The sequence below is a fragment of the Haemaphysalis longicornis genome, unplaced genomic scaffold (genome assembly GCF_048455015.1).
Source record: "Haemaphysalis longicornis isolate Haplotype H1 unplaced genomic scaffold, Haemaphysalis longicornis Haplotype H1 scaffold_4, whole genome shotgun sequence".
Lineage (NCBI taxonomy): Eukaryota > Metazoa > Arthropoda > Arachnida > Ixodida > Ixodidae > Haemaphysalis > Haemaphysalis longicornis.
Window position 1 is genome coordinate 225,943,420 of NW_027526361.1, and position 26,593 is coordinate 225,970,012.

The 26,593-nt window shown below is 47.3% G+C and overlaps 1 protein-coding gene across 1 annotated transcript in view; it reads right to left on the reverse strand.

Annotated features, from left to right (window-relative positions):
- Positions 1–22,198, reverse strand: part of LOC144179669 (putative glutamate receptor) — a 47,122-nt gene extending 24,924 nt beyond the window's left edge. Inside the window, exons 1-6 of the mRNA XM_077708114.1 lie at positions 22,134–22,198; positions 15,563–15,663; positions 14,734–14,824; positions 14,222–14,383; positions 9,127–9,274; positions 5,677–5,894 (exon numbers count right to left, since the gene is read on the reverse strand). Of these exons, the coding sequence (XP_077564240.1) occupies positions 5,677–5,894; positions 9,127–9,274; positions 14,222–14,383; positions 14,734–14,824; positions 15,563–15,648 (705 nt within the window). The 5' untranslated portion in view covers positions 15,649–15,663; positions 22,134–22,198. The remainder of the gene's footprint in view (positions 1–5,676; positions 5,895–9,126; positions 9,275–14,221; positions 14,384–14,733; positions 14,825–15,562; positions 15,664–22,133) is intronic.
- Between the last annotated feature and the right edge of the window lie 4,395 nt (positions 22,199–26,593).

The following is a 26,593-nucleotide window of genomic DNA, read 5'->3' on the forward strand; positions in this document are numbered from 1 at the left end:
AGAAACTGAGTTTTTTTTTTTACAACCCCTTCCCTTCGGCCGCAAAACTTCTCCCACGCTCGCTATTTGCCGCTATTTAAAATGAGTATTTATCCAAGTATCCTGCTTCTCCTGTGATTTATACAGATGCATATCAAAATGGCGAGAAAGCTGGAATTGGCATTTTTTCACATTGGAGTTTTGGCTACAAATCCCAGGCTAACCACCCATTTTTATTGCAGAATTTTTAGCAATAGCTGTTGCTCTATGTATAAGCACCGCAACATGTAACAAAAATCATCATATTATCTGATTTGATGTCAGTTATATCGCCATTAACTTCCTCTTCCGACGCTCCATTGTACCGCACATTATCGTTTTTTGATTGCAAGGCTTGTGAAGGGGGTAAGTTTGGCTTGGGTACCTAGCCATACGGATCTCAGGGGCAAGGAGGGACCATTTAGCTAGTTTCGCTGTCACAGCTCCCGTTGAATTCGGCGCACCTAATCTGGCTCTTTTTGTATCTTCAAGATTAAAAGATATTAACATTTAGACCCTAATAGTTCAGATGCAGTCCTATCTTTTGAAGAGCATCAACATCAACATTTAAAGTTCGGGTGGAATGATCATTTTTGTACTGCGCGGCAATGCAACGTGACATTCCCCGAGCTGCGCTGCAGGAATGCAATGCTAAATTTCTATCTGTTTAGAACAGGGCTTTCACCTACGGAACTATGTGTGCGGTGCCAGGTCCCGGAAACAATCGAATATTTTTTTCTCGCCTGTAGCCACTTCTCGACAGCTAGACAACTGCTCTTGAAGGACCCTGTTGAGGGTTTGGGTTTTCCTCTATCTGTTCCACTTATGTATTTAGGCAAAAAATTGGGGGTATGCAAAAAGGCATGAATATATAATTGTATTCAAGCTTTTCTTTCTCCTTCAGGTCGCTTGAATTGCTGAAGGGTGCTAACTAATAAGTAATGGGGGTTTTAGTCATAACGAACTTCCATTCTACTGACTCCTTTTTTTCGGAAATAAATTAGTTTTTTACGTACTAATTTTAGTGCGATTTAGCCCTGGCCAATCCCCCTTTGTGGGTACGTTCCAAAAACTTTGAGGGCATCATCATCACCATCATCATCATGATCAGCAGAAGCGGCATCTGCGACGACGACAAAGCTTCGGTAGGCACTTTGCCTGGCCAAGTCTGAACCATGGCCACATTGTACATTCTGTAAATACAGTCGAACACGGATATATCGAACACGGGTATATCGAATTATTGCCTATATCGAACTCATAAATTATCCCCTTGAAAATTCTGTGTAAAAGTATAGCACTTCGTACGTTTATATCGAACCGTATTTTTCCCGACATTGGGTATATCGAACGCCGCGCGAGCTGGAAGGTGCTCTTCGGCGGTCGCTGCACCCCCGATTGAGGTTGAGGGGGATGTGCAGGAATGCGCGGGCATGGCGCGAAGACTGGCTCGCGGAACGAATCCCCCCTACCGGAACGAATTTGCGCTTGCCCAGTCGTGCCCCGCTACCGGCCGCGTAGCGTTAGCGGACGGAGCCCGGTATGCTAAATCTCTCTACGCACACAAGCCCGAACGCTCGGAAAATGTGACGTGCGAGGTAGGGATGCCACGACTGCGCACGTCCTTTTTTTTTTTTTTTGCGGCTGCGTACGTTCCCGGGCTTGCCGAAAAAGGTTTTTTTTTCTCTCTCTCTGGGTCTGTCTTCCCCCGATGTCGTCTCGGGAAAGGGAAGATGGAACGAAGGCAATGGCGGCCTCCTCCTTCTTTTGCATTTTGCTGCTGTTGCTGCTGTTTGGCGAGTTGTCCCGCACCTTTCGGAGATCACTGTTTCTCTCAGAGATGACCATCGCGAGCGCTTTGTTGAAGTCCGTTCAGAGAGCCTTGGAATTGTTACCTTCAAAGTTCTTGTGGTACGTGCGCGCTGTTCTTTTGCGTGCGTGTTGTGCATGGTGTGCGAAGGCGCAGCGTGTTGCTGGAATTTTCTAGTTGTGCAGCCTCGAGAAGATCGAGACCAGCGTCTTTAATTTCATTTCCAGGACGGAGAAGCAGGCCAGGATCAGCGATTTTTTTTTTTCACAGAAATAAAGCGTCCTGTTGCGTCGTGAGTGCGGAATTAGTTGTCATTCTTGAATGCGACGATCGGTAAGTGATCGTCCGCCATAGGTGAGGTCTCAGAGCCCATATTTTTATATCGAATTTTTCATATATCGAACTATTTCGCGATCCCCTTGGAGTTCGATATATCCGTGTTCGACTGTAGATCGTTACATCTTCAATTGTCCGTGTCACCTTCATCCTGCCACCACTTAACAAGATCGTTACTTTTTATTTCATTTGCAGAAAAAGCAACAATACGTCATCATACTCATTATGAATAGGGAAATATTCTATCTCTTGCCAAGTATTTTCCGGCACTCCCTAACGAAAAAGTATCTACATAAGCCAAAAAAGCTCTGGTATCATGGCAGCCAGATGGCCGTCACATCATCTTCTCGAGGAGTCGTAACGCAACGACCGTAAATATGTAGTGACAGTTTAGACGAGCTAAAAACAGAGACAACTACCATATTTCACAAGAAATCAGAACCCTCGAGAAAGTAACTCTGACGACGACCAACTACCGTAAAACTTCCTTATAACGAAACGGGGTACAACTATTTAATAGAAATTCTCCGGGATATAACGGGCTAAAGGAATTTCTCCTTGAAATTCCCATAGGCACCCACGTATTTAGGACTTCGTTTTAACTAACCTGCAATTTACTCACAATGATTACAACGGACCTTTTGTTTTTTCACAACGAGCATTTACGACCTATTTTGGTACCCGTCAGGTCAATGTCTTATAGCGCGCGAAGGTTTACGTCACATCAAGGAAGCGGTAATACAAAACTGGCGCTAGCTTCGGGCTACCAACTCCAGCGCAATAAAATGGCTGCAATCGCCTTGGCCACCGCGCGAGGGTGTGCGTCTTCCGAGCTCCCAGTAGAGGGCCTGGATGTTCCCCCAGGCACTTTAAATGGATGCGGCAGCCCCTTTGCGCCGCTTCTTTGGCGCTCACAATGACGGCGAAGACGGACTCAAAATTGCGGCTGCAGCTGAAAAAGCCATAATTCGCCTGAAGATGACACAGCAAAAATCTATCTAGGACATTTTCTCTGTGAAGTGAGCCGCCAGCTTGTGTTCTGTCAAATGAGCATGGATGAGCCATTTGGCGTGGATAAAATGAGGATTCCTTGCTATTTTTTTTCACGCTTCTATTATTTGTTCTCACGGGATGTTTCGACTTTCGGTGGTAAGTGCATGCCCTCTTGCATGCAAATTGTCGGTAGATCGGCTATAACAAAAAGTGGTTATGACGAAGCAAGTACGACTCCCCCCTTCAACTGCGTTATAACGAGGTTTTTCTATACATAATTAAACAGTTGTACCCAAACACGTATAAACACATCCAATAAAAAAATTCCCCCACATTTCCCCGAAGGGGAGCATGAGGAAGTGCGAATGCACGGGTGATGCTATGAGGGGGAGTTTGTTGAAATTTGGTGGCATTTGCCCGTTAGTTACATTAACACCCCCGCGTGATCACGTTCGGGCCGCGACAGCCTCGCCTTTAAACCGTCGCGCAGCGCGACGGCAGGCGAACGAAGCGGGAGAGAAGGCGAGAGCGCGCAATGGCAGGCGAGTGAAAGGGGAGAGGAGGCGAGAACGCGCAACGGCAGGCGAGCGAAGGGGAGACGGAGGCGAGAGCGCGCAAACGGCAGGCGAGCGAAGGGGAGAGGAGGCGAGAGCGCGTGACGTCACGGCGAGCGGAAGGGGAGAGGAGGCGAGAGCGCGCAATGGCAGGCGAGTGAAAGGGGAGAGGAGGAGAGAACGCGCAACGGCAGGCGAGCGAAGGGGAGACGGAGGCGAGAGCGCGCAAACGGCAGGCGAGCGAAGGGGAGAGGAGGCGAGAGCGCGTGACGTCACGGCGAGCGGAAGGGGAGAGGAGGCGAGAGCGCGCGACGTCACGTGGCGTACTACGTCATGGCGCCGTTGCTACGCGCGCTCTCCCCTCCGCTCCGCGCCGTTGCTAAGGGCGAGGAGGCGCGCGCGCGATAACACCTGCGGCTGAAGACGGACGGCGGCAGAAGCGTGACTCAGGGTAGCGTAAGAAGTGCATTCGCACTTAAAACAGTGCTCCCATCACGCCAACAAACATTCTTACATATTCAATGCCTCGGTGGTTTTCTGAGCGCACATGGTGCTGACACGCGGGAATTATCCCAGTATAAAATCACAATACCGCAAAACCCTAGCAAGTATTCCTGTCGTACGACAAAAAACTTTGTTGTGACAACAGAAGTCCTGTTGTTGCGACGAAGTCATCTGTTGTTACGACACACATTTCTGTCGTAACGACAAAGTCAATTTTCTCAACGACGAACATTCCTGTAGTCACAACACAACTGCGATTTACGGCTACTCTTCACAATAGCCAATAACATTCAAATTATGTGCAACTACTGATGGAACATCAGGATCAAGACAAGACAGGAATTCGGCACGACGGAACATCAAAATCAGGACAGGAATACGACACACGACAGAAAACCGGAACGATGACACAAGAAGTGAAAATACGACGAACTACAGAAATTTTTCTTGTCGTCATTCTCGACCAGGGTGAATGCCCTTGAAGTGTATTAGTCAAGAGCTGAATATCAACTAAAAATTGCGTCCTGTATATCATTTTAATAAAAACCAGATTTAACATAAACCGAACTACTGGTATCGTTAAAGCATGTCTCCTGACACATTCCCCAGTTTTACATATCCTGATCTAGGGAAGCTAAAACTGCTCTAAAAAAGCAAGTGAAGTTCACTTAAGACTCATTTTCTTAAAAAATCGGTTCACATGAGGTGAATATCCGGAAAGGACAGCACACTGCGGTGGTTCAATCACTAAAGCATTGTGCTGTTAATCGCGAGGATGTGTGTTCGAGCCTGGCTGAGGTAGTCCTTTTTTTAGTGGAGGTGAAAATGAAAACCCTAGCGTGTCCAAATCTCGTAACAAGTTAGAACCCCAAGACCGTCTGAACTATTTCGTATCACTCCATTATTGTGCGCAACAAAATGACATTTAGCTTCGGCACGTTAAATTAAAATTTGATGCCTCAGTGAGCTAGAGCTGCTTTTTGAGTAGTCCATACTAATTTAGCCATGGAGTGGTTCTGAGCAGAGAATTCTCTGTCCGTACGCGAGTACGTGCTTCACGCCACCTCCACCACCGTCATCGTCCTCGCAATGTTCCGCTCCGCACTACTATGCGTTACATAATTATGAGCGCGTTCCCGATACACCCCTTTATAAGACCCACAGGTCATTCTACTCAGTAGATTATGGGTGGTTCAGTGACCGTATGAGAGGAGTTGATTTTTAAGTGGTGCTGTCATGACTGCTGTCCAGGATAAGTAAGGATCACGGATGTCATCCCACTGAAGGTGAACCGAAATCCCGAGATGGACAATGCGTCATTCGCCCCTCAATTATAGGCGAGTGTGGGTGTGTTTGCGTGTGCATAAGAACACCCGTCATCTGCCGTAATCGTTACGTACTTCTCCGAAAGAAGAATAAAGCGGAGATTATGACTACGTCTATTCGCGCGGTCGTCAATACCTGCATTATAGTGGTGAACGGAGACTTTTCCACCGTAATTGGGAGAAGCTTCGGGTGGCGCAAGACATCTTCGACGGTTTCGATGCGGGGGGTGTCCGACTTGACGAGCAAGTTGGCCTTCACTTCGCCGTTGAACAGGTTGACCAGGACGAAGCAGGCCAGAAGCCAAGCGCCGAGGAGCACACGATTCGACAGTGGCACGAACCGGACCTGAGTAGCTGCAACGAAAGTAAAAGTGATCCGATTTTACGGAACTCACACTGGTTCTTTCCCGGTATTCGTGCTGAACTTAAGGTTCCAAGCGCTTTATGCATGTGGGGAGTTCATACCTGCTATCGGTCATGAGTGCTGAACGGAGCCCATGGCTTTACCCTGCCACCCTGCCTCCCGGTGACACTATCCCGTGCCTTATTATACACGCTGTTTATTTTACAGCACCTGTCTTGGGCACTCGTTCCTGGCTTACGCGGCACCATCCGCGAATCCAAGCGAATACCACGAGTGCGAGGAGAAAGCCAGAAGGAAAACGGGGAAACGGGGAACGGGTAATTCTACCCTCCTTCCTCCTCGGGGTGTTGCGAATCTGACCACAGTTAAACCTGGATATAAAGAAGTGGACAAAAATTCGCAATTTTTTTTATTAAACGCAGATTTTCGTTACATGTAGGCTTCGTGTTAAGGCTCGCGTGAATGAAGTAGAAACAAAACGAAAATGCTAGACACCCGTGCGGGTGAACTCACCCTTCAAGGATATATTTTACAGCGAAGAACTGCGTGATTTACACCTACTGCTTTCGCACTAGCTTTGTCGCTACACGACAATCGAAAGAATCCAGGCCACTCACCCCCGTATTCAAAAACGTAACTTAAGCATCAGTTTTGCCTTTTAACACATTTTGGTTACTTAACGTGTTTCGAAAACCGAACTTGTGCTAAGGCGAACTTGATGCTCTTTCCCGCAATCAAATCAAAATTTTTGAGAGGGTGCTAGCTGGGATACTGTACCGGGAGCACGTTTTTCCGGCTCGCCGACGAAGGCAGCATTCAAAATTGCGATCTGGTCCTGAAAAGAAGAAACTTTTCGTTTTCTTGCAGCAGAGCTCATCACCAACGGACTGACAACACGGATAGCACTGGAGACGCGCGACTACACGCTGGCAGGCAGGCCTATGACCGAGCCGACACCGCACTCACGTGGAAACGCACGGTATATTGCCGTGCGGGCAAAATTGCAGTGCGAGCAAAAGCCAGCCGATTTTTCAGAAAAAATGCAACGAACAAAGACTCATTCGCGCAGCGAATTCGTTACATCAATGTGAACCGTCGCAATGCAGCCGTTACATAGAGGTCGCGAACACATGGGCTTCAAAGGGGATGGCAATGGGGAATTGAAAAAAAAAAAAGGTTAAATCCAGGAAGTCGTTACGTAGAGGGTCGTTACATCCAGGTTTAACTGTACTTGACCAAGGACGAGCATGCCGCTTCGATTAGTGCGCGCGCGGAAGACGAAAGCTCGAAAGTGTTCGTCACTGTTGTAACGCTGACTATGAATGCGTCCGAGTGCGTTGCGATGGAAGTGTGCAGGATCGTACGCATTCCCTTGACCATCACAGAATTAGTTGGAACAGTGGGAGGAAACATTCGTTTGTTCTATACTGCGTCCTGGCAGCGGTTATCGAACAGCGTGTTGTGATTTTCGCTGTAGTTGCTTTTGATCATGGCTTGATTAGAAGTCGTACATCATTCAATAAAGTGTCATATCAGAATAAACAAATATCCCGGCATCTGCGCTCAAACTACGAATTACAAATGAGAGTGCTCGAAGAGCGAAGAAAAAGCCAATCGCTGTGAAGCAGCTTGCCTTACACAAAGCTTCAGCTCCCAGACTCATAAATGCCGTTATACTCGAGGTGTTTCAATATGGATGATGAAGTCCGCACATTGTTGCAATATTCACGAAGTCCTCGACAATGGGAGCACCTTCACGTCCGTCTGGGGGGTATTGCTTCTAAAGCGAACTTAGCCACAGTAGCCGAGGCAGAAGTCACCGTCACGGTTTCCGGAGGAGCCAGCGGCCCGAAGCGTCGATAGAAAATAGTAAGACTTATCCTCCGCTGTCAGCACGACAGCCAGACGGTCGACATTGAAGCCGCGGTTGTGCCGATATATGCCACGTCACGATGTATCCAGAAAGGGAGGCCGTGTCATTGCCTCGGGCTCTGAAAGTAACTAGTTTTGATGGTCTTAAGTTCTTATGATACCTCAGTGGCTTCTTAAAAAACAGAGAACGTGATTAGTCAGTAATTCGTCATCATCAACATCATCGTCATCGTCGTCAATGTCATCATCAGCCTATCTACGCCCACTATAGGACAAAGGCTTCTCCCATAGGTCTCCAATTATCCCGGTCCTGCTCTAACTGCGACTAATGTATCCCCGCCAAAGTCTTGATCTCATCTGCCCACCTAAACTACTGCCACCCCTGCCGCGCTTGCCTTCTCTAGGGACCCACTCTGTTACCCTTAATGACCAATGGTTATCTTGCCTTCGCATTACATGCCTTGCCTACGCCCATTTCTTCTTCTTAATTTTCACTGATATGTCCTTAACACGCTTTTGTTCCCTGACCCACTCCGCTCTCTTCTTGTTCCTTGATGTTACACCTATCACTTTCCGTTCCATTGCTCACTAAGTCGACAGTAATTAATGCTACTTTCACGATATTTCCGAACGTCATCAAGATAAGGTGCAGCGTCCTTGCGACTCGAAAAGATGCTCGAACCACTCGCATTCAATTCATGTCTATCTCTCCAACGTTATTCAACTAAAACGCCTTACCGACGCAAACCAATGTTGTTTTTTTAACGACTATGCGTTCGAGCAGCGAACCCACAAAACTGCCGCAATATTTGGATGGTTTGGTCTGCACCAGTCAATTGTTGAAAATAAGGTTTATAACTGACTAGTGGAGGGCGGAAAAATTGATGGTTAGTCCAACCCGTTTGTTTTGTTTACCCCATTCTACGATTCTTCAAATGTAAGTTTTTCAAATTCAGTTGCTGTAATGGGAAATAATATTTCCGCAATATCCACTTTGTGTGAAATTTTCTTTTGCAACGTCGCCAAACTGCGGGTATATGCTTTTCTTTATACCAAAACAGCCACCCAAATGTCTGTGATAAACGTCAGGATGAAATGCGAAGAAGGCGTCAACCACAAGCCCGGAATTTCAGAGTACCAAAAATGTCATTATGTTCTTTTTACTTATTTCAGAGCCATTCTCAACCGTGTGTTTTCAGAACACAAATAAAATATATAATGCAGCCAATATGAACGAAGTAAGGCAAAGGAAAGCGCGCCATGTAAATGTTGTTCTGCAGGGTATGTTCTCGCCCGCGTTGAAGAGAAGCGCGTGTCTACTACCAAAATTATGTTCCGTCATCGGCTCACCTTCGAAGAACAGCACTTCAATGTAGGCGTACAGGAACTTGGAGACATCCATTAGCAGGTCGGTCGGTCTTTTCCTTCCGGCAAGGCGGTAAGCGAAGGTCGAGAGCGTTATCAAGCAGACCAATGACGTGAAGAAAAGGATCCAGGTCTGAAAAGAAATATTGGTATTCTCGATTTATACTCAGTTTTAAGCGTGTATTTTGGTAACTTATAAAAGGCGCTTATTTTGCGGCGATGGTTAAGCTTGAATCATATTATATCTCCCAAAACCCACCGTCATTGGGTGCCTATTGAGTGAATGTAACGACAAATTATACCTGGCACTATTAGGGGTGCACAAACTTCCCGATAAATGAAAATTATTGAAAGGTAAACAAGGACACCTTCAGCCTACAATATTCCGCAAACTGTAATTTGTGGCATTGCCAACGGTGACCGAACATATCCGAAACCTGCTGAAAATCAAAGGCGAAAACCATATTACGGGCACATCGCAAGCATGCATAATCAGCATAGCACTCAGCCGCATCTCGCACATTTTATTGACAGATTGCACCGCTTCCTTTTTAAATGTTTGTCTCGGCTAATGCAGCAAAGGGATAGAAAAATGCCGGCTTAAAGATTACTTAAAAAGCAAAGAAGGTACCACTATTTTAGCGGGAAAGCAACAACGCTATTTCTGTATTGCTCATGCAGTAGAACCACTTTTTAAGCACTTTCGGGGCCTTTCTTGGATTGTAGCTCGTCCAGGGTCACGGCGTCACGGACCCAAACAGAGGCTTCGAAAAGGTTACCGCTTTTCCTGTCGGGATCGAACTTGGGTGTCTGTGTATACCATTGCTGATGTCTGTCTATATACCATTGCGCCTCAGAGCACACGTTACGCGTATGCCAATTGTTGGTGGTGATCTTTGCGCTGCCCTCCGCTGGGCGGAAGCTGCCGTTGCTAGGCTGCAAATAAGTATACAATAATATAATATAAGAAAAAAACATCATGAATAAACGCATTAATTACCATGAATTAATGAAAACTAAATCCAGGGTGTCTTTATAGGCCTCTTCATAGGCAGCGGCGCCCTTTCTCGACTAATTTTTAGTGTCAACGCCTGGCCGATGCTAAAACTATAGTCAAGAGAGGGCGATACAACCCGCTCCGCACTTTGACAGTTTTCAGGTTGAGTGGAACTGCTTTAATTTTTATCAATAACCACGTGATGTTGTGATCCCAACGCAGTTTATTTATTTAATGTGCGCTTGCTATGGCCGCGCATAGCAGGAATTTTATTACTAACGAAGCGTTCTCCAGCAACAACTCACATCTTAAACACGAACACCTTGAGAAGTTTCTACTTGATGAAAAATTCCTGTATCGCAGGTTATTCCTGCGTTAAAACTGTCACAACTGCGCTTTCTAGTGGGCTGCATGGCGTCAGCGTTCCTAGCCATACAATCTTGCTTGCGATGTTGAAGCACATCAAGCCCGCAGTGACCAAGCTTACACTGCAGCCTTCAAGCATGGTTGCCGTCTACGCCCGCACAACACAAGTCAGCATCGTATACGACGCCATTGTTGCATCACTTTCGCCCCCAGCACCATCATCCCCTTTTCACTGGTACCACCTCATCTGCTGGCCCACGGTTACCTCTGCCGAGTAGACACTGAGATATTGGAAAACCTTTGCTGATCGGTGGCAATCCTACCGTAAAATTTGTCATCCCTGCGTGCATGCGTCATCCACGATTGCTTGTGCATGCTCTTTGTGAGGGAACAAATTTAAAGACACAAATTCATGGAGTGTTCATGCCTGCTAAAATATTGTTAACCACCTATCAAACAAGTGTACTAAGAAATTGCACATGTGCCTTGGTGAAAAATATATTACCGTTCTGATTGCCCATCATGTATGTTACCATGGCTGTCTCCTCGTTCAGTTCCCTGCCCTCTTTATGGTCCAACTGAATTCACGCCCCCTACCCCGCTAGGACCGCCCTACCCGTCAATCACTGGTTTGATCAAAGCTTTAATTTTTCTTCCCGCATGTGCCCATCACAAAATTTTCTTTAATACCTTTGAAGACGTCTGAAACATCACCCCTCTGTTCATTCAGGCGAGCTTATTCATACAACACCAGTGTGTCGTCCGTTAAGGCAGTATCGTGTAGCAAGTATTCCTCAATGTACCGGCACCATGCGCTTAGCAATGTTTGAACGCGAAAGTGTTTTATTTCCGGGTACAAGAAGATCTCACCGGCGTCATATCCTTCACGGAAATGACATAGCCAGAAAAATTTCTATTGACGCGGCTGCGCATGGATTCTAGCCACGAACTCTCCCACCGCAACGTGAAGTACACAGCGGTCTGCCAACTGCGCTATAAAATCAAGTACAAGTAGGTCTGCGAACGCGCCTTATATCTTTCCCACTACCTTCTTCATTCAGATGGTGCTGGCGTCTAGAATAGGCGAAGCGAAGTAGTTCATCATGACGCTAATGAGTTCCGACACTTGGAGCCTCGATGCCATCGCCTTCGTGTACGCTGGGCGCGGGTGAATTGAGGCACCCTCCGCCACCTAGTGCTTTCAGTTTCGGTTCGGTTTCGGTTCGGTTTCGTTCACACTGTTTTTCCACTACCTTCTTCATTCAGATGGTGTTGGCGTCTAGAATAGGCGAAGCGAAGTAGTTCATCAGGACGCTAATGAGTTCCGACATTTGGAGCCTCGATGCCAGCGCCTTCGTGTACGCGGGACGCGGGTGAATTGAGGCACCCTCCGCCACCTACTGCTTTCAGTTTAGGTTCGGTTTCGGTTCGGTTTCGTTCGCACGGTTTTCAAGGGACTGTGGTTTCAGTCGTATTTACGCAATGTTCCGGCACGTGGAATTCAGCGTATAATGGTTCCATACCGACGTAACATAAATAGCAATGTGCAAGTTCATAGGCACGCACAATAAACATTTTAAGGGTACTGTGGAGACACATTTCACTTGTGTGTTTCACCGATTTTCGTGAAAGAGGCACCAACCACATTTTTTGGCAGAGTGGTTGGCTCTATCTCTCAACACAACCCCGTATGCTCTGAGCAACTTTCAGGCATTTCCTTTCGTTGTTGTCCTTACCTTTGCGTACTGCAGCCTCACCAATAGCACCCAAAATTCTACAGCATTTTACTTTTCCAGCTGCCTGAGCATTAAAGACCCCTCAACAGAATAATAGCAAATGTGTTAGCTAAATAATGTAAATTCCATATCCTGAACAAGCTCTCAGCGCATGTCAACACCGGTTACCGTAGCATGCACGTGAACCGTAATTAAATCAATTTACTACTGTAAGAATTATAACCGCACTGTGGTATTGACTGTTAAAAGCGCTCGAGATCAAAGGACAAAATAAATCATGAATTTTTTCGCAGTTCTTAACCGCGGGGAAACCCCAATTTCAATGGTACCGAATTGCACATGATGTATGCCTTCCGCGGTTTATTTTTGGAAATGGGTGGTCCTCTACGTCAAGGATGTCTCGGTAGCGACGTCGAAAGGGAGCCGGAGATCCGATCGCCTGTTGGCTGCTCTGAAAAGGGCCCAACTGCCACGAGTGCGAGGAGCGAGCTATGCCGCTATGACCGTGCCCCCGGGCACGTGCGTACCGTTTCTTTTATTGTCTTCTTTAACAGAGCTTGTTTAACTAACAAGTATGTGGCGGGTGCATGATTTCGATGCGAAGAGGACTTTACCCCCATGAAAGGGGGAGGAGAACGTGAAAAAAACAAAAAATTCAGGAAAACACCAGAACCACTGAAAATGTCTTGATAAAGAATTAAATTCAAAGTTCAACGTAAAATAAAACTTGATGACATCATGAGCGTACTCTACGTGAGTTTTCCGTTATTTTGTTCGTTTCTGCTACCGCGCAGGGTCGCTGAAAAGCGGCTGATTGTCGTGGCGAGTTCGCACATCACAGCAGCGTGTGTTGAGCTCGGAGCTTAAAAGTGATCATAGTTATCTGCATTTGTTATTGACGCCCGGCAGGGTTCACCATCTCGTACATGTTCCCCCCCGCCCACCCCATCTATAGCTCGAAAATTGCCGGAGCATCCACCAAGCGTCGGCCATTTTACGACTTGACTAAACATGATATTCGTAGCCTATCACTTTCACTTTCTTTTAAAAAAATAAAATCTCGCAGCTTCCGCTACTGCCGCAAGGCTGGAGAAACAGCAGAGCTGGCAACCCCTCTCCCTTCGTCAGGCACCCGCCTGTTGCACATCACACGGATTTCCCAACTTGCCGCTGAAAGTTCTCCATGACAGGCCGGCCCGGATCGTTTTGTCCACAGGACATCTCTGCCAAAGTGGACCGCGTTAGCACGTGCTCGAACCGGCAGAAACCAGCTTCGTGACATCGAAGTCGGTAGCGTTAGCTGTTCTGTGCACCCCACTGCAGGCGCGAACGCACGTGAACTGGCGAGAAGAAGGGCACGCGAGAGGTTACGCCACGAACGCTGGACAGAGTGTTCTAGAAGCTCGAGCAGGACGACGCCGATGGCTCCTCACGAGGCGCATGCTCACGTGCACTCGGTATTTTTAAGTGCGAATGCACTTCTTAAGCGACCCTGAACCTGCGTCCACCGGCGATGTCCGCATAGCATACCCACGTGGGGGATTGGCCAGGAATCTCCTCGTCTTCCTGGGCAACGGGGGGAGATGGGCGCGCGTTGCCTGGCCGCTGACATGGCACATACCCACGTGGGGGATTGGCCAGGAATCGGGCGTGAGAAGGGCTAATGCACCCGCTTAAAGGAGTACTGACACGAAATTTCAAAGCTGAGATCCGCTCTAGCAATCAAGTACAACGACAACACAAATAGGTGTCTGTGAATAACTGCATCTTTCTTTCTTTGTAGTTGTGTGTGTGTGTGTGTGTGTGATCTCTCTTTCGCGAACATTACCGAACCGCGCAAATTCAACTCCTGCATTCGCACTTTCACATTCTTCCCCTCGGGGAAATGCGGGGAATTTTTTCTTGCTATTTTTTCTCGTAGCGCTCGACGGCGGCACTTAAAGCGTTAACAGCTCTTCTGTTGAAACAATTCTTCACCCACCTCTTTGTCAAACATGTTGATGAATGCGGCCGAATCCGAAACAAATGGGTCCCGCATGCCGCTCATGATTCTCAGGTCGTCGGTTAAAAGAGTAAGTGTTGAAGGAAAATGCGTATAATGGGTGTACTCCAGACTGAATGGGCCAGCAGCAACGTCAACGAGCTAGAAGGACAAAACACATTATACAGAGGTCAGGGCTCAGAATTCTAACCGAAAAAAAAAGATTAGTAAATGGCAGATCAATCAGTTCTGATAAACATGTGGTAAATAACGTAAGAATTAAATTTCGTCAGAGAGAGGCAGGAGATCCTTACAATCTTGAAGTTTATATGTACCTCCTTGAGACCGAAACGGTGGTTAAAAGTAAAATGTTTGAATCATTTCACGCATCGAGGAATTGGTAGATGGTGACGCACAAAGTCTCTATTGTATATTATATCGCTCAGACTGCCGTTTTTTTTAAATAGAGTTTTGAAAAAAAAAAAAAAACTACTGAATAGTTTGGGCCTCACCGATTTGTCCACCATCATCAGTTGCCCGATGAACGTCCCGTTCGGTAAAATATCTCCATAGTGGCCATCCGTCGGAGGAATGAGTTCTTGACTTTGAGAAAAGCGAACAAGAAAGGACAGTTAAAAGCACCATGCAAGCTTCTCTAAGCAGGTGCCCAGGTATACCGCACTCATGAATTGTTGAAGAGTAAAACAAAGCATGGGGTCGCTATGACAATTTGTTAAGTAACACTGGACGTCAACACATGAAAATGGTTTGCACCAGCTTTAGCAAAAATACATTACCGACCATCATGTAAGTTGACTTCCGTTAAGTTAATTTCTCTGTCCCGATAGATTCCTTGATTTCATTAAGACCTTAAAGTAGCTACATAAGCTGTGCGCACTCGTAGAGGCCAGTAATGCCGAGAGTAATTTATGAAACAACAGAGAGAATATGCTACTTGTTTTCTTTGTTTCAGAGCGAAATCTCAAGACAATGGTTCAATTTACGTTAATTACCTGCACTCTGCAGTCGAGATAATACTTGCCTGCCTTACAATGTCAATTTATGCAGCACTTTTTGCCCTATTCGCATTGCATCGCTCCACTTCACCCACCACTTTGTGGCATAACAGGAGTGAGACTGTTTTCGATCAGCCGCAATGAAGGAAAAAGTCATGCATGGCGTATGCTTTGCGCAAATGCTTCGCTGTTTTTTTTTTTATAAGCTTTAAGCGTTGTCCACAAGATAATCATGCCCAACAAGCATTATTCCAGCCTTGCACTTTACATCTGGGCCATTTATTATGGTCCCAATCAAGCAAAAGTAAAGGCCATTTTTACTCACGTGAAATTCAAAGACGCCGTAATGTTTGATAATGCATTTCCGATCAGGCCGCCCAGTTTCTTGACACCATTTTCTTCGTACAACATCGTCCATGGTGGGTACTGCGCATAAAAAACAGTAACAATTTGCTAATATCTGCAACGCGCGAGTAATAAAACTAGAAAACGTAGGACGACCCGCTCAAGTTCAGTAATAGGTAATCCAGCACGGATATCGCTATTGGGCCAACGCGCTGACCCGAGGACTAACGCTCGCACACTCACGCACGCACGCACACACATACTTACAGATGCACACACGCACACATACACGCACTCGCACTCGCACACGCACACGCACACTCACGCACGCACACACACGCACGCACATGCGCTCTTACGCACGCTCGCACGCTCGCACGCACGCACACATGCACGCACACACAGTAAGAGAGAGAGAATGGTCTTTAATGTGAACTGGTGAGGTCAGCCCTGCTAGGGACAAGGCTTGCTACACCAGATGGGGGGTGACTACGTTGATGAGTGGTGCATATCAGACATCAGGGTTACAGCAGGAAGAAGACAAACATGAAGCGTTAAAAAAAAATGAAAAAAAGGACAAGAAAAATGAGAGATTGCTGCAAACAGAGTCCGGACAAAAAAAATACAATTGAAAAGAAAATCGTTAATGAAAACGCTGAAACAAAATGAAAAGTAAACGACGGGAAAAAAAGTAACAACACCAACCCAAGAAAAATAAATAGATGAACGCCACAGTGCGAAAGAGAAGATATCGTGACACACTTGCTCTGTCTCTTATCTAGAGAGATTTGTCCAGTTCAGTCTCTTGTAGGAACTGGAGCAGAACTTTTGTACCTAAGGTACTGTCAGCACTATTGGCCCAGGGCCCAAAAAAATGAAAAAGTTCGAGGCTTCCTCCATGACGTACACGAGCGAAAGAGCTCGCTGCAGTTTTTCGCGCAGCAGCGTATCGAGGGCAGACGCACAGCAAGTGATTTACAGTCTCGCGCACACCGCAAGTCCGGCACAGGGGGGAATCTTCCCAACAAATCTTAAACTTAAAACACCGAGTAAACGCCGCATTCAGGCGCAGTCGGTGCAGAACTCCTTCACACCGCTTGTTGAGGCCGCGTGGAAAACGGAAGTCACAGTGCGGGTCAATAGCGTGCAGTGGTAGATACCTGCGTTGAGGGTCCTGCCACTCTGACCTTTGTGCAGCCCATCCACTTGCGAGGATAAGGGCGTTGCTGTCCTCTCGGGAGAAAGGAAGCTGGGTTGGGTTGCTCAGCAAGTGGCCTGCGCTGGCGATTGCGTCGGATCTAATATTGCCTTGTATGTCCGAGTGACCAAGTACCCACTGAAGAATGATCTCATGGCCTTCGCGCACTGCCATTCTGTGAGCTTCGATAATTTCACATACAAGCTGACTGCGGTTGTTGTTGAGCTTTCGGAGCGCTTGTAAGGCACTGCGCGAGTCGAGGAATATTACCCATTGCTGGGCATGATGTCCGCTGATGTAATGAAGTGCAGCCCTCACAGCTGCTAGCTCGGTAGCAGTCGAGGATGTTTCATGGATAAGTTTTCTTTCGATAGGGCACCGGGCTGATGGGATCCACTCGCCGATGGCGGATGAGCCCGGGCGAACCGAGCCATCCGCATAAACATGTGTGTAGCCTTTGTAAGTGCTGGAGATATACTCGAGTGTGAAGAACTTGAGCGCGGCCGCAGGCATGGCAGGCTTTTTGCTAATTCCGGCTGTCGTCGTGCAAATTTTCCATGGCGCCAGTACCCACGGGGATACTATCGACTTTTGAGGCTCTTGAAAATTCGCCAGAAGCAAGTGTCTTGCATACTGTGTGGAGAGGTCTGCCAAAGGATGCGTATGACACCGAGTCAAATGGCGCAAAGACGTTCGAAGCACCTCTTGGCGTTGTAGCACTGTGGCAGAAAAGCACCGAGCTTCGCAAAGAGTTCCAACCGTCGATGTGAATTTAGGTAGACCCAGGCAGGTGCGCATAGCTTTTGCCAGCACTGAGTCTATTACCTTCAGGCTTGTAGGCGATAGCTGATGTAGGGCTGGCAGGCTGTAACGCAAGAGGCCGACAAAAAGGGCTTTATATAGGCAAAAGAGTGAGGACACAGGGCAGCCCCACGAACGCCCACCGAGCATACGCAGAATGCGCACAAAGCACAGAAGTCGCTCCTCCAGTCGCCGAACATGTGGGGCCCATGACATTGAGCGGTCAAACGTGACACCGAGAAACTTGTACGACTTGACATATGGTATTGGAGTACCCTCTACGGTGAGCGTATAACGTGAAACATCGCGCCGCGTGAATGCTATCGCAGCACACTTCTCCGGGGAAAATATGAGACCGCAGCATCTGAGATATTTTCTCATCGTCAGAATTGCCTCATGAAGTGTGGCGCGAATGTTTCGACGGTTCCTGCCTGAAGCCCATATACAGATGTCGTCTGCGTAAAGTGAAATGTTGACACCTTTGGGCAGGACTGTTGGGAGGCGTATGAGACATATGCTAAAAAGCGTCGGGTTCAAGACGCCGCCTAGAGGAACTCCTTGCGTGACGGGATGTTTGGCCGTTTCGCCATCACTGGTGGCCATGTAGACGTACCGGTCTTGCAAGTAGTCACATAGCCACTGGAACATGCGTCCTCGAAGCCCTATGCATGTCGTCTCTCTTCGGATGGCTCCGTGCGCGACGCTGTCGATGTCGAATGCCGCTTTGATGTCAAAGAAGACGGTAATAGTGATGTTTCCGGCTGATTTCTGCCGGGTAATATCTGACACCAAGGAGATAATGTTGTCTACGCTGCTACGTCCTCTCCTGAACCCAGACATTTGCAATGGATAAATTTCTCGATTTTACAGGTCCCAAACAAGCCGTTCCAGCACCATCTTCTCCCTTACCTTGCCAATACAACTTAGTAGTGCAATTGGCCGATAAGAGTCTATATCTGTTGCCGGTTTGCCTGGTTTGAGAACCGCCACGATCCGGGCAATCTTCCAGGAGGCCTCAAGACGCCCGATCTGCCAGGACTGGTTGTAGAGGGACAGCAACTGCTGGAGAGCCTTGGGACCCAAGTGGCGTAAAGCTAAATACGTGATTCCATCTGCGCCAGGTGAAGACAAGTTGAGATTTCCCAACGCCGTGGTAAGCTCTTCGATGGTGAAGGGTTCATCCATCAGCGTTGCGTTCGCGGTAGAATAGCAGAACGGGGACACCTCCGAAATTACCACGTTGCTGGCCGGAGTGGTGATTTTAGTGCAGAATTTCTCGGCAACGTTCACTTCACTGACGCCCTTCTGGAGAGCCACGGCTGAGACGGCGCACACGCGCCCACACGCACACGCACACACGCATACGAACGCACGTGCGCGGTCACACGTACTCGATCATGCAAACGCACACGCGCACGCGCACACGCACTCGCCCACGCACTCGCACACACACACACACGCACGAATGCGCGCACGCACGCACGCACACACACACACGCACACACACGCACACGCGCAAACGCCCACGCACATGCACACGCACACGCACACGTGCACGCGCACGCGCATGCACACACACAAAGACACGCACACGCACACGCGCACGCGCACGCGCAAGCACACGCGCACGTGCCCCTGCCCACGCACGCGCACGCACACATACACACGCGCGAATGCGCGCGCACGCACAAACACACACGTGTTTGCTCGCACGCACACACAAACGCACACACACGCGCACACGCACAAGCATATGCGCACACACACTCACGCACACCCACACACCCACGCACGCACGCACACACGCACACGCATATGTACACGCACCCACTGCACACGCTTACACGTACACACGCACGCATACGCGCACAAGCACGCGCACGAACACGAACACATTTTAACACTTGAACAAGCACACGCACACGCACACACACACACACACACACACACACACACACACAGACACGCACCCACACATGCACACGCCCACGCCCACGCTCACACGCACACACACACGTGCGCCCGCGCACGCGCACGCGCACACACACGCACACACGCGCACACACGCACACACCCGCACGCACATTTCACACACCCGTTCACACTCGCACGCACGCACGCACACGCACACGCACACACACACACACACACACACACACACACGTGCACGCGCACACACACACAGCTTCATCACCGTGACGTTGCTGGCCGGAAAGGCGATACAGTTAAGACCCCTTGCGAGCGGGAATGCGGGAGTATTTCCTTTGGATTCGAGCTATACGCGATCCTGTATGTCTAATAGCAGGTGAGTCGCGATTACGTCGTCTGCTGTTGCAACAATGTGTTCATCATCTGGGGGATATATGTTTGACGTGCAATCACAGCGACGTAACGGTTGCGGTAGTGTCGGCTGCCAATAGTTCCGCCTGTGGTGAGTGCCGGCCTCTTTTCTCGCAGTGCGGCATTTTTCTGTTCGCTTGCATCTTCTCAAACGTACTTCCATGGGCGACCAAGTTTCACAGCTGCCGCCGAGGTAGATGCTTCAGTGCTCATCGCAGTAGAGACAGCACTGACAACAGAAATGTGTCCAATTGTGGGATTGTTTCATCTCATTACCGTCATCATGATCGATATTCCCATTGCAAGATTGTCTTGTTTCTGATATTCTGACCGAAAGGAATTTCCATTGGCCCCCGTAGCTATACATATTAGGCATTGGCGCAAACATGCCTTGCTCGCGGAATCCGAAGATTCACCCCTAAACATTCCTAACTTCGAATAAAGAGGTCATATACATCTTTATAATGGTGATTTTGGGCCTAATCCGAACTCTTTAAAATTTATTTTTGTTCTGCCATAGAAGCGGCAAGCAGCGCAGACGGGTCTGACGGGCGGTCGGCTGTGACACCACCATGGTAATAAAGGGAACCTCCAACCCTTTTTTAAACTTATTTTCGCAATCTTAAATGCTTGCAGAACGTAGTCAACCAACACACCTTAGATCAGGGGGTCGCAAAATGCCTCAGCCAAAAATTAGTGCTCCAGGCTCACATCAGATAACTTAGAAATTCGCCAAAAGGTTTTTTCTTTCTTTCCCGGTCTTGGCCTTCTTCTACCACTGGAACTACGTCATTACAGTGGTGTAGTGGCTATTGGCCGTCTTCCCTTCAGTTGTAGCAATAAACGCATTCGATAGCCACTTTAAAAACAAAACCACAAAACCAAGGCAGAAACGGAAGGCTATCTGCTGCGACGAGTGCATTTTGCAGTGCCACTCCGCGCTGGCGATAACCTAGCTACCGTAGTGTTTCGAGACGCGAAGGATAGAGTGAAAGCGTTCAGTGGAAATGTTGCAGAGTCCCTTTAGTGCGGCGAAGAGTCCACTTGCGGGAACGATACCAACAAAACGAGAAAGTGCATGCGCCGTGGGCTCACGGGGCGTGGTAACCGTAACCTAACAAGGCTACACGAAATGCCACAACTCCCTAATGGTGTCGAAAACTTTTCGTCCATGGGCGTACGGCAACATGAATCATATTGTCAGCATCGCGCTCGGAAGCTCTCGTCCATCGCGTTTTTAAACGTGATCTCCGTTACGGGAGCACTCAGCAGAGCAGATTTTGAAAAAAATATGCGAGTTACTAGCCGTAACTTGGTTCTGCCACACTCATACGAGAGGCAAACAATAATTAGCCTAATTTTTTACACGAATTAATGCAAAACTTACAGTATAGGCAGCAATCTTCAAGATCATGGTTGCAACACACAAAGCGTTTGCTGTGGGGACTACACTGAGAAGCTTTTAAATGGGCGTTTTACCGCATGAAAGTATGGTGAACCGATCAATGGTTTACTCATTTGTGTTTTCCTCAACTGATTGGACCTCATCACGAAGGCCTGTTTTCGCTAAGGCACGACATCCTTCGTCGAAACGATGTTCGGTGAAGACAAATGATTTTGTGTTGATGACAATCACTTCAATTTTTACAAAGTATGGCACTTAGGATGGTGGCATCAACAGCTCCCAGATAAAGCGACGGAACTACTTTACTGGATATCGCTGTTGCTCCAAATATTAAATGACCTGCCCGAGGCCTTACGCAGAAACTTCTATACGTTTGGGGAACACGGAATCGGGGCTGAAATAAACATGAACGTTCATCTTTCGCCAGAAAACGGGTCGTTTGGCGGCACGTCCTGCGGGATGTCATTGGGCGAAATTTCAGTGCATTGTCGAAAATGTTGTTTGCGAGCGTTCTTATGTATCCCGCTGGCATTGGTTCTGAAGTTTGGTTCCGCCGCGCACCTCGGTGTGATGGAAGATACCAAGCTGTGACAAGGCTTTCAGATTTTATTTCGCCACGAACCACGTGTCACAAGCCAATTGGATGAAGCTCTACGAGAGAAATGCAGCAATACTGAATAAAATAACGAATCTTATCTTTAATTATCCTCTGAAAGTTTGGAATTGACTTTAAGGGATCAGAAAAGCATAGGCGCATTCGGCGCGTGCATTAAGGCACAGCTATTTAAAGTCACGATATCAACTCACCTTTGCATTCTCCGAAGGACACGGCTTGCACAAGAAGCTGTATAGCTGGGCTCGTTCCTCCTGGCGAACTGAGTTTAAACAGAAAGTAGACTTCTTTGCAAATGGTGCGCCATTTGTTATAAATGATAACCACTGAAAAATTTCTGCAGATTTTGTTTTTAAAAGAAAAAGCTTAGTACTAAAACGTTCTTTAAACATTCTGGAATAGTGCCTTATGTACGATGCCATGCACTAGTGAACTACTGGGTTGGAACTGAAGTTTTTGTTTAGGTTTATTTCGGCTCAGGTGTAGAACAAACGTTGCGGCTCGTCTTCTTATCTCCTTAAGTGCTACGCAGCAGAAGTTGACAAGTCTCTCTGTTTTATATATTTAATATGACATCATGACAATGTTATACTTCCTAAGTTAATGCGGCCGCTGCTGTTCCGATTGACAAGTCGGATGCAACTTCACGATGTCATTGTGAAGCAGTTCGGCAGTATGTGCTATAACTGAGAAAGCCCCAGAAGATCGTTAAAGATTTCATGAAGACCACGCAGGGGCAAAATAAATACGCCAGCCGAACAAGTGCCCATCTAGGCCTCTATTATTTGCGTGTACCTGTCGTAAATAACCTTCACGATTTACTAGCAACCCAAGTAAATGATTATTTCAAAATATCTGAAGTAACAAATGCCTAATACGGGCGAGTTGGTACAATATGCTTGGTAATTACTGTGGCACAGAAAAACAGGGACGAAAAAGAAACACGTACAACAAACAGAGTGCCGAAGTGCCAACTACCTTTTATTGAAAAAGACGCTGTTTATATGCGCTTCCGCTCAAAACAACTATAACACTGTGGCGGTAAGTGCATCATATTTTGTAAAAAGGCTACTTCTTTATCTGACAGTCATATGGACGGAGTACTAACGCAGTTATCCCCTGCTTCTCACAATGTTCTTAGTTTTAAGTGCGAATGCACTTTATAAGCGACCCCAAACCATCCACCGCCGGCGGCGTTGGCGTCCGCAGTGCTCCTCTATATTTGAAAAAGAAACAGCAACCGGCGCCAGGTTTCGATCCGAGGACTTTGCGGCCGCAGCGCGACGCGCTACCGACCAAGCCACGGACGCGACGGTGATATCAGTGTTAGACAAGGAGGCGATGGTTAGACGCGCCTTATATCTTTAACGCATTCAAACTACGTCGTCAGCGGCGTGCGTTGGCGACTCAGCGGCGTTATAGCGGCTTGATAACTGCGTGGTGTACACGTGATACTACAAACCCGATGGAAGAGATGGAAGAGAAGGCGGCGAGGCGGTGGGCTGCGGGGGCCGAGCGCAAGCGCCGCAAGCGGGCCGACAACCGTGCATTCGCACTTTCACATTCTCCCCCTCGGGGAAATGCGGGGGAATTTTTTTTAGTTTTTGTGTATATAAGCAGCGTCTTTTTTTAATAAAATCTAGTTGGAAGTTCGTCACTCTCTTTGCACGTATTTCTTCTTCGTCCCTGTTTTTTTTGCGCCGTAGCAATGATCACTCAAAACTTAAGAAACCTTATTTCATTCAATCGCTTCCACAAAGCTACCACATCTAATGTACATCTAACCACGGGCTTCAAATTGATCGATCAGAAGAAAATCCTTGCGCATGTATCTTTATTGCAAACTCTACTTCCACAAACCTGATATCAAACACAGTCTTCTCTCACAACCTACTTATATTTCAGAATGCATTTGCCACTGATTTAAAGTTATCGTGTCGAGTTATAGAGCAAATTTGTGTTTGAATTCTATGTCACCGAACACGGCCCCCTACGCAATTCACCTCCCCATCTCTGTCACTTAAACCGTAATCTATCGTTGTTCAAGACGGCCATCTTAAAGGAACCATGAATACAAAATACAAGTTTGTTTTATTCGAAAGATTAGGTGTTCTATAGTTCCCGCAGTGCTTGTCCTGCAGCAAACGATGCTTTATTTACTAAGAAATCAAACAACTTAATCCAAACTTCTGATTATAGTTTGTTTCGTGACGTCTTCGATTACGTATCCTGGGTAGAAACTTAAGCGAACGTTAGTATGCTGGCTAGGGCTGCAGCGAACGGCTAGACGCCTTGTCTATCGTCAATCCTCCTAGATGGCGCCACAGCACCGCTCACGCCCGCTGCCCGCATTAGCTTTGTTTTTGATCGCATTTCTACCTGGCTAATTTTTGGTAGGGTTGATATTATTGCTTCGGGAAACATTTTGTATGCTCGACAAACCGAAACACAGAAGACAATGTCGCTGATGCCAGTTGGACAGGGTAAGCTCAGCGCGCCGGACGGCTGTGCTCCTATAACTGGCATAGTGATGCAGTACTCACCGCCGTTTCTATATTTACGTGCGCGTATGTAACTGCAACCCCACCATTCTTACTGCTATAAAAAGAACATGCATTAAATTTTGTCACGATTTGGCCCGCATTCGTGAACGTGGGAGGGTCGGGGTACCCTCCAGCCGAGTGACGCCCTACAGCGTGCTGGTGGTGACGGTGACTGACTGAGAGCGGCCGTACTCGTCGGTGTTTATTGGTCAGCCGTGCACAATGTTTCCCACCCAGCCTCGTGGGGCCACTGAACTTAGCGACCAACGAATATTAGCGTCGGGGGCGCCACACACTTGTCACAAATTTAAGCTCCAATAGCTCTTCCTACAAGCTTATAAGCCCCGCCTAACTTGCGTTTGTTTCGCCGGCCTCAGTGAATCGCCCAGCTTCCCATCACATGTCATAAATTCTACTGCGGGAAATGCGCTAGCGGGTAGAATGGCCATTCTCTTTTTTCTAATTATGTAGCTTATTTCAGTGAAGTTTCCACTAAAAGTGGCGTCAGTGTTATTCTAACAAGGCAATTCGTACAATGAACCAACTTGAATTTTGTTTTTCATGGCCCTTTTAAACATTGTATTACCTGCCGCTAGCAGAGCTGACCTCTCCAGCCCACATTAAAGAGCTCTCTCTATCTTTTCCCACTGTGCTCTATAACGACCTTAGAGGAATTCAACAAATTGTAATACATTAACGACACCACATTCGTGTCGCACTTCTTCAAGTGCATTAACCATGAAAAAAAATTAGATTACCAGATACCTGCGCATAAACCCATCATTAAATGGATACGAAACTATCTCTCAAACAGACAACATATAATGTTGTACGAGGTCAAAGTTTTGGATAGAGGAAGTTTTTGCCCGCGTAATCTGAAAAACAGCCTGCGCGCTGCGTTCTCTCGACAACCTCACACTATTAATTAGATATTAAAAAAAACGGAAACTGCTGCAAAGTTGTCTACCGTACCATACTATAATATATCTGGAGGAACATTTCGAAGCCTTCATGAAGCATTGGGACAAAGGCTATTCATGCAATGTCAGGAGAAATATCATTGCACGCGATTTATGGCTTACATATTGGTCCTGTTCTTGAGGCGAGGATGCGGTGCAAAATGTGCTTTCAGCATTTATAAAAGAAGAGGGCGGGCCATCTCTAGAATACCCTAAGTATTAAGCGATAACCCCGCTTTGCCCAACGTTTATCCCTGTCCTCCTCTTTCATCATACCCCTCGAAGGATTTTCTCATCTTCCGTAAACGCATATTTGGTTACTTGTCCTTTTTGGATGTTCCCGGGGGGAATGGACACCTTTGCAGCGCTGCGGCGATTCTGAGTCCGGCAGATGGTACGGCTTTACACGCACATGTACTATAGGTTCGGTGGAGAGCCTGGAGAAGGGCTTGCGTTCGGGCTAGTTGGTATTCCATAACGATCATCTGAAGCGCAGAAAAAAACAAGGACACAGTGGACATAGACAAGCGCTACTTCCAACTGAATTTTATTGAATCAAGGTGAAATATATAGCAGCAAAAATACAAGAGATACAGAAAAGGTTACGATTATACACAGATTAAAATAACGGAATCGCTTGCCGCTGTCCCACACGTGTCAGCTAGTCATTACCACGACCACTTCTTTTTTAAGAAAGCTCCCTCCTTATCGGACAAGGCTACTGATGTCGTGCTGACACACTCAAAATCACCTAGTTGCATTTCAGCTGCCTCTACTATCTCACGCGTGCGCTGATCAGAGTCGTGAAACAATATCACAGAGTTTTTAAAATATGGTTCACACTAGGGGCATTCACCGCAGTGAGTCGACAGGTTACCATCCTTTTTTGTGTACGTTATTTTGATGCTTACGTAACCTCGAGCTGACGCACCGTGCCGTCTGCCTTACATATACCCTTCCGCAGGCTAACGGAACACGGTACACAACCCCCCTATCGCATTTCACGTACTTGTTTTGGTGTCCAACGTTACAACCAGTATGTTCTTTTGTACAGGACATGTATCTCTGCAAAGCCTCTCGAGCTTGATTGGTGCGGACATTACAACGCGAACCCCAGCCCTCTGCCAAATTTATTTAGCCGATGTGCGATAC